A 9,226-nucleotide genomic window follows, 5' to 3' on the forward strand; every position below is an offset into this window, starting at 1 on the left:
GCTCGGTGCTTTCCAATGGGAAAATCAGGACACTCTTCCCAGAAGGGGAAACAAAGGGCAGAAGATAAAAACTTGTTATGTGTGGAAGATCGATACATCATAACCAATCAGCGTCTTCTCCTATACAAAGTATCCAATTTGCTTTGTGGAAGTACTTGAACTTCAGGGACAGGAAACGTGAATTTATCGTCTCTCTCTGATACAATTTCTCCCTCCTTTGACTACTTTGCACACCACAATCAAGTTAACTATGCCACACATAAAGAATAACCCTAAGAAAAGAACAATGCTCTCTCTCTAGGTTCAAAGTCTGCACTCACTCCTGTTCTCCCGCAATCTCCTCTTTCCACACTTATGCTGCTTATTTCCTGTGTAAATCAGTGGTTTTTAAGGGATTGTCCAGGGTCTGCAAGAACCTAACATTCACTGAGTGAGCCAGGGATCTAATATTTGCTCTCTGTTTTCTTTTTGGATCTAAGAGTATAATAAAATAATAAATATCAATACACAATAGTTTTATCTACATTAACATGCCCCTAAACCAAGCTTATAGAGAGCAGCTTTCTCCCTAGTAGTAATGTTTTCTTTACCCATGAATAAATTTACAATATGTCAGGTTTCAATGACTTAGTTCAGAAATTGTAGTTTTATTTGAACATGGAGATGGAAATTTAACAAGCTTCAGTCTCCTTGTTGGAGTATACGAAACATCTTTTCATTCTCAGCTCACAGATTTACTTACACAATTTAGGAACTTGTAAAATACAAACTTACAAACTAAAGTGACATCTAAACAAAATTAAACATGAATAAAATTACTGCTCTTTCATATTATATTAATTATGGCAACTCCAGGGCCTGTGCATGTCAGGCAAGAGTTCCACTACTGAGCCTTGTTCCTACCCCAGAAATTACATTTAAACTAAGTAAAAAATGAATTAAATGCAGGCGCACATCACCGTGGTTTTATTTAAGCAAGTGTGCTGTGATCAAAATGTTGTTTAGACACATGCATGATACACGTTACATTTCAACACAAATGTCTGAGCATATACCACTTTCTATACTTCTAAAGTTTATGTATTTTCATTTTACAAACTTACAAGGTAATATTTACAAATTCGTTTCTGCAGTAAGAGAAACATGACCAGCTGTGCATGGGGTCGGTCATATGCCTGTAGTTCTAGCACATGAGAGGCTGAGACCCTTGAGCACAGGAGTTCCAGAGCAGCTTGGGCAACAAGGGAGAGATACTGTCTCAGTAACAACAACACCCACCCCCCAAAATAAAAAAAAAAAAAAACATTCAACCACCCCCCAAGCAAAAGCTGAATTAAAAAAAACCCAAACCCTCAGAGCTGGAGAGATGATGGCTCAGTGGTGAAGAGCACTGCCTGCTCTTACAGAGGCCCCAGATTTGCGTCCCAGCAGCTACATGGTGGTTTGCCATGTATAACTTCAGTTCCAGGGGATCCAGTTCTTCCGGCCTTCTCTGCAGGTACTAGGTACCTACCCACTTGGTGCACTGCCTTACAGGCAGGCAAAGCACGCATACAGGTAAAATAAATAGTTAACACAAAACAATAACAAAAAAACTCAAAAGCAACATTATATAAGAACTATTTTTAATGGTTACAGTGAAGTCAGTTTTCCTTATAAAGAACCTAGGGAAGATTTAACACCTTCCAATTCTTGAGTGTAATCAAGAAAGTGCAACAGTTTAGAAACGATACTACAAGTCCAGCCAAGCCCTGAAGCTGAAAGAACTGACATCTGAGCTCACAAATTTTGAAAACACAAGTGCTCACACAGTCATGTGCTTTTCTAAAGCTCACAGTGCTCTATGCTTCCCAGGAACTGCAGGTCCTGCAGCCATTAGTCATCCTCTTTCTCAATGTAAGTCTTTGCGTTCATCCGCGCCATTTGCCTGGCCAAGTACCTGTCTCTAGCTGACATCACAGTTTCTTCATTGCTCCGCTTTGCAAACTTGCTCATGGCCTCAGGGGGCCTCTCTTGTTCACTGCTCTTCTCTGGCCTTTCCTCTTCCAGTCTGTGTTTTGTTGCTAGTAATGTTTCAGAACGAGAGGGCTTCCCTTGGTCCCCTTTGTCCTTTTCTGTGTTTTTCATTTTGCTGGATCTTTCCTGGTCAAGAAAGTCATCCTTTGGTCTAGGCCTCGGGCTGTTTTCCCTTCTGTCCTGATTTCTCTCTGAAGAGTGACCACTTCCTTCTTGCTTTTCCCTCTCTCTGTATTTACCATTATTTTCATATCTTTCCTTCTTTCCTTTCATATGCTCTTCTTTTTCTCTGCTTCTCTTTTCTTTCTCACTGTATCGGTTGTGGTCATTTCCTTGTCTGTCTCTTTCTTGTTCTCTTGAGGAGTATTTCTCCCTTTTCTTCTCCTTGTCCTGTCTTTCTCTCTGTTCCCGCCCCTTCAGCTTCTCTTCTTGCTCATGCCTGTTCTGGTAGTGATCTTTATGATCAGCCTCTCTGTGCCTATGAGAGTTCTTTTCTCCGCGCTGGCTGCGCTCCAGGTGACAGCTGTCTTGGCCTCTGGACGGTCTGTCCTGGTGCTGGCCTGCCTTTTGCTCATGCCCTCTTGACTTGGCACCTCTGGAGCGGTGCTTGGTACTTTGCCCTCTTTCTTCACTAGATGATCGTGAGTGGCTCCGATTCTTGTGGGGTTTGGGGTGTTTCCTAGAGGCTTCTGTGTCTTCTTCCCTTCTGTGGTTGACTTTATTTTCTCTCCTTTCATCATCGTCACTACTCTTAGTGTCAAAATCGCTGTCAGCATCTGGGTTTTCCTCCTCTTCCTTTATCCCACTCTGGAGAATGCAGTTCTGCTGTGGTGGTCTGTTCTCTGAATTTGTTTCATCAGAGCAATCCCTGAGCGTCTCTTTTATTCCAGTCCTAAGAAAGAACATTAAAAAAATTATAAATAAATGCCATATTGTTAGTTGTAGGAAGCAAAGGAATGTTCATGTAATGTTCTCAATACAACTTAATTATTCTATGCACTGTCTGATAGTGCAGTGCAAAAAGATGTCTACTCACGTGTTCAATTAGTACTTTCACACAGCTGAGACCACTTCAATACTGGCAGAAGTAAAAGTCACAGCCCTTCTCTTTCAGGTCACCAGAGCCTGGAGGTCTACATAAGGTCTCTTTCTAGTTTTTTCTAGTTCTAGACAAAAAGTAACTGGGAAAAATAGGGTATGCCCTGGATCTAAGTTCTGTTTTCACAACACAAAGTTCAAGTTGTGATTGTTACATTTTTCATTTTGTTCTTTAAAAAAGTTCCAAAAATACATGTGGATTATTTCCCATAGAAAACAGTACTAAATCTAATTCTAAAAATTACTATTTAAACTTCCATGATTAGAAAGGCATCATCAACCTGATAGTTGTGGTACCCATCACAACACAACAACAAAAATTGTGAATCTTCTGGCTGTTGCCGTCAGTTATGCTTTTCTGCCTGTGTGATTAACTCATTGATAATGCTCACAAATGTTGCTTTCCCCAGTGAAGACTGGATGTAGTTAAGCATGTCAGTCAAGTGTTCTCACAGTATCCATATGCCTTCTGAAAACTCTCCCTTTTACATTTCGTTACACTGTACATACATGTGATAATATCTTACCATTCCTATAGTGTCTTAAAATTTTATCTGAAAGTCTTCTAATCCGTTGCTTTTCCAGATCAGAGATGGGTATGGAACTGTCTACAGACATGGTAATATTTGAGTTGTACAGTACAGCAGTCATTAGCCAAAATTGGCAGCACAGTACTTGAAATGTAGATTAAAACTTTTAAGTCATGCATGGTAGCACTCAGGGAGGCAGAGCAGATGGATCTCTGTGAGTTCAAGGCCAACCTAGTCTACAAAGCAAGTCCAGGATAGCCAAGGCTACACAGAGAAACCCTGTCTCAAAAAACAAAAACAAAAAAACCCAAACAGAAACAAACAAACAAATAAGTAAACAAAACCTTAGATTTTATCTATCTTTAAGTTACCTGAATACTCACATGTGACTACTGCTGATATTTGACAGGGTAGTTTTGGTCTTTACTTCTGAATCTACATGGAGGCTGGGTTATACTCATGAAAATAAGCCCCTTTCATACTATATACTATCTAATGATCATGTAGAATTATATGCTGTATAACCCAATTCTTTAAAATTTCTATTTATTATTTCTACAGCATTCTGCCTGCACACCAGAAGAGGGCACCAGATCTCACTATAGATGGTTATGAGCCACCATGTGGTTGCTGGGAATTGAACTTGGGACCTTTGAAAGACCAGCCAGTCTCTTAACCTCTAAGCCATCACCCCAGTGCCCTTCTCCTTACTTCTTACAGTAACTGTTTTCAGGCACCAGAGCCTTAAAATGTTTTTAGTTTTAAAAAGCTCATACTTTGTTTTTGTTTCTTCTTTAAGGCCATACATAAGACCCATAAAGCACTTAAATATTCAGAAATTTTGTACACCAAAATGTTTTGATTAAACTAATATATTTTTGTGTGTGTGAGCTGTAGAATAAAAACCATGCTGAACAAAATCTTCAAGTTTTTAAGTTAAGAAACTGCAAACTCCACTCATGCATTCAATTAGGTCATGCTAGTTGGCATTACAACACACAATGATGTACCCTTCTATGTTTCAGGAGTTTAAAATGACTCCCAAATTGCATAACCTCAGACTGTCAAGAGTATCTCTCTTCTAATACTCTCCTTGCCACCCCTTACCTGGCTTCACGAAAGCTGGACTTAGGAACTGCCTCTTCACCAACTGCTTGATTTAACAGATGCCTATAAAATCCACTGAGATCTTTCTGCTTGGTCACATCCAAACGTGCTAGGGGGAAAGCAAAGGCAAACTGAGGACATGGACTCAGTGAAGCACAGTGCAGCGTTGTCTTACATATGCAGAGCATAATCACACGGGACGTGTAAATGGTCTCTAGGCCTGGAGTCAGGGATAGCCTTTCAATGGCTTTAATTGACTGGTGTGTCTATGCGCATGCATGTGGAGGTCACCGGATAACCTGCGGGAGCTGGTGCTCTCTTGCCACCATGTAGGTCCCAGGGATTAAACCAGGTTGTCGGGCACACCTGCTGAGCCATCTCCCTGGTCCAGATACAATCTTAGAGATTTAGTTTTCTTTCATTTAAAATTGAAGAGCATTTGCCAATTAAATTACTGATATGTACACATTACAGTTTGATCTGGAGAAACTGACCAAGAGAGCATTAAATTCAACAGATAAGATATTCTACAGCTCCTGATTATTCATGATACTCTTTTTCTAACTGCCCAGTCAGTGTTCCTTGAGTGGTATTAAATATTTTCTCATCCTAGAGTACATAATTAGAGTCTAAAGTTTATTTGTTTCTGGTAAATGTAATGTTGTTATGCCTTGTAAATGTTTTTACATTTGGAATTTCTAAGACAATGGCTTATAATGACCATAAAGTAATTAAATAAGAACTAAATTAAAAGCCCAATAGAAACAAGTTACTCAAGGGTTCAGCTGTGTCTTTATGTGCCATATACTGACACATACATAACATATTGACTTCATATGTACACTATAGTCATGACAGCATAACCCAAATCCAGCGACAGCAGATGGCTCAAGCAGCAGTCTGCTGCCGTTCCCTCTTCCCCTCTTACCTTCCAGGGCAGCTGCCCTCCTCTCTCTTTCCTCTTCTTCAGCTCTCTCTTCAAGCTTTTTTTTATAAGCAGATGTCACAAACGCCTCTTTATCATCAAATTCTCCTTTTTCCATCTCTCGTTCTCTCTGTATTTTCTTTTCCATCCTTTTTTCCTGTTCCTTTTTTCTGATCTCAACTGCTTTTAGTAAGTTGTGAATATATTTGGGCTAGGAAAAAATTAAATTATTTAGAAAAGAGGAAAAAAAATGATACCCATTAATATAGAAATGTTTAATCTAAATGGGTCTGTGCTTTCAAACCTTAGAATAAATTTGTTAGCAAAATTCTACTGCAATGGCTCCTACTAAAAATGTCAGTGTAGCAGAGAGCATGATGGTACACACTAACCCGAGCCCTGGGAAGTCAAAGACAGGAGAATCACACCAAGTTCAAGATCAGCGCAGCCTGATATGCAGTTCAAGGTAGGCCAGGGCTACAGAAACCTGTCCTGTGTCACATCCCCCCAAATCCAACCCCCACGTGCTGTACAGAGCAGCCTGGCCTCAGACACATGGCAATACTCTTGCCTCAGCTCCCTCACTCAGTGCCAGGGTATAGCTGGGAGCCATCATGTCTAGTTCCTAGTTTCTAGTGTTCTTTTCAGTTTGTTTTATTGAGATGATTCATGACACAGTCCAAGTTAGCCTTGAACTTGCTAAATACCCAAGAATGGCTCTCAGCTTCTGACCTCTTGCTTCAGTCTCCCAGTGGCATATGCTGCTATGCCTGGCCCTTAAAAATTTATTTATTTATTTATTTAGAACAGGGTCTCACTATGTAGGCCTGGCAGGCTGGCCTTGAACTCACCTGACTCTGCCTCTCAGTATTGGAATTTAAAGTGTGTGCCACTATGCCTGGCTACTTGATATTCTTAATTCAACAAATGAATGAATCAGGAAACAGATCAGGAGCAGTATAACTCTAGTATACTGAATGGCTAAAGAAAAAATTTCAAAAAAATTATTTGTAAGTTTCAAGGTAAAAAAAAAACAAACCTCAAAAATACCGGATAATTCACTTGACATCCTCTAGGACCTAGATTCTAAAAATCAAATCAATAATTTAGAACCAAGAACTCATCACAATACCTAAAATTTTTACTGAAGTCACAAAAATAATACAAAGAAAAAAATCCAGGTCAAGAGCAAAGAAAGCTGCATTTCAGCTACTAACCTTTCGATCTTTTCCTGAAAGCAGTTTGGGATTACTTTCTTCCTTTTTTCTCTGCATTTCATCATAAATGCTGTCATACTCATACACAGTGGAATCTTCCGCGAGAGCTTTCTGAATCTCCAGTTTGGTCTTTAAAAAAAGTATTTAACAGATACCATTAAAAGTCTTTTCTTTTTTTCCTTTCTTTCTTTTTTGAAAAAAGTTGACAAGCTAGAAATATATCTTTAAAACTATACCAATCACATTTCAAGACAAGAAATATGAATGTAGATTCTACCTTAGACCACCTGGATTTCAATCCTGGCTCCACTTACTCTGAGCAAGTTTGTTTTAATCTCTGTGTGCTTTCATTTTCCTCACCTAGAAGAGTGGTGACTGCATCTCTCTACTAAGCTGTGACAACGCAAGCTTAAAGCGTCTAAAGCAGGGGACTGACTGGTAAGAAGTGTTCAATAAACATTAGCTACGACATCTCATGATCAAGTACAAGTTTAAAAAGTCAAAGGCACGACTGAGCGACATTCGGCCCTGATTTAATTTTTATGTTACACTTAATAAATGAGGGTTTCGAATACATTGTTTAGTTTTCAAATATATGATCATAGGAAACACATTAAAAGTTCCAAACATTAAAAGAAAAAATCCAAACACCGCATCAAATGGGAGCCATATTATTAATTTTTACATTATCAATCATAGCCTCTGCTTTTATTAAGTTTCTATCTGTTCCTCCTCTTACAGTATATAAAAATCTTATCTAAAGGCTTGAGGAAAGATGGCTCAGGGGTAAAGAGCTGCTCTTGTAGGGATCTGGGTTCGATTCCCAGCATGTGTCACATGTTGGCTCACAACAACACACAGCTCCAGTTCCAGGAGATTTGATGCTCTTCTCTGGCTTCTGAGGACATCAGGCACACAAGTGGTTCACATACATGTATGCATACATACATGTATGTAAAACACTTATACATATACAATAAATCTTAAAAAAAAAATAACTAGGGGTTGGAGAGATGGCTCAGTGGTTAACAGCACTGTCTGCTCTTCCAAAGGACCCAGGTTCAATTTCCAACACCCACATGGCAACTTCACAACTGCCTGTAATGCTAATTCCAAGGGATCTGACACCTTCACACTAATGCACATAAAATAAAAAATTAAATAAAAAAACTCCCTTAAAAAAATAACTAGAGTTTCAGAGCTAGCTCAACCCCAACATCCTAAACAAGGCATCTCTGAGATACTTAACTATCAACACTGTTTTCTGATAAAAACTGTACGCTGTAGCATTCAACTCTTTTCTTTTTTGATTATCTTATTTGCATGTATGTCTATGCGCTACACAGTGCACAAGGAGACCAGAAGAGGAAGTCTAATCCTCCGATACAGTTCCAGGGAATCCAATGGCCCCAGCCTCCTTGGGTTTTTACATTAACTAAGGATATGCATAGTTATCCACATACAGACACCCACACTCACACATAATTAAAAATAATAAAAATAAAATCAGCCAATTAATTTGTCTCTTATAATGTTTCTGCAGAAATTAAGAAAAAGCTGCCAATAGTAATGCCATATTACAAGCCTTGAGGACAACAGCAGTCATTAAGGTCCCTGAAAATGGCTACAATATTGCAATATTAGGAAGCATTCTTGGAGGGCTGTTAGTTAAAATTTCACTCTCTCTAATTCTAAGAATTTAAACTTGAAAAAGTTGGTATATTACACACACACACACAAAATAACACCAACAACAAAAACTTGTGAAAAGGAGCAGGTAAGAAGGCTCAACACACGACACCTAGCTGCCGGCAACCTGAACTCAACGACAAAGGAGAGAACACTCCCGTAAGCTAGCCCCTGACCTTTTCAGGCTTACGCTGTTATTTTTCTTACCTTTTTTTTTAACTGCAGGTGGGAAGTGTGACATGGCATGAACAAAGCAGAATAAAGTAATAATGGTGGCAGACACCTGCTCTCCAGCACTTGGGAGGCTGAGGCAGGAGCATTACAAATTCTAGGCTGGCTTAGGTGATAGTCTAAATAAACACATTATTTCTAAATAAATACATTAAAACAAACAAACAAACAGGAGAAATGGCTCAGCAGGTAAAAGTGAAGCATTGCTGCAGCAGGATGGGAAGCAGACAGGAAAACAGGCCAGAAGCCAGAGTGGGCAGCACAGCGACACAAACAAAAGTCGAGACTAGAAAGTCTACGCAAGGTAGAAGGGAAAGGGAGAGCCAGCTCCTGACCTCATGGTGCAATGGCCTCTTCCCAGGGCAAACACACACACACACACACACACACACACACACACACACACACACACA

The 9,226-nt window shown here is 39.5% G+C and overlaps 1 protein-coding gene and 1 non-coding gene across 2 annotated transcripts in view; one reads left to right on the forward strand and one right to left on the reverse strand.

Moving 5' to 3' along the window:
* Positions 1-627: 627 nt before the first annotated feature.
* Nsrp1 (nuclear speckle splicing regulatory protein 1) overlaps positions 628-9,226 on the reverse strand; it is a 33,130-nt gene continuing 24,531 nt past the window's right edge. The window contains exons 4-7 of the mRNA XM_055620503.1: positions 6,894-7,022; positions 5,680-5,887; positions 4,752-4,860; positions 628-2,908 (exon numbers count right to left, since the gene is read on the reverse strand). Coding sequence (XP_055476478.1) covers positions 1,876-2,908; positions 4,752-4,860; positions 5,680-5,887; positions 6,894-7,022 — 1,479 coding nt within the window. The 3' untranslated portion in view covers positions 628-1,875. The remainder of the gene's footprint in view (positions 2,909-4,751; positions 4,861-5,679; positions 5,888-6,893; positions 7,023-9,226) is intronic.
* LOC129686621 (small nucleolar RNA SNORA33) lies at positions 8,397-8,525 on the forward strand. Its single transcript, XR_008721672.1, has one exon. It is a non-coding gene; the product is annotated as a small nucleolar RNA SNORA33 (small nucleolar RNA).

The sequence above is a fragment of the Psammomys obesus genome, unplaced genomic scaffold (assembly GCF_907164565.1).
Source record: "Psammomys obesus unplaced genomic scaffold, mPsaObe1.curated_primary_1811, whole genome shotgun sequence".
NCBI lineage: Eukaryota > Metazoa > Chordata > Mammalia > Rodentia > Muridae > Psammomys > Psammomys obesus.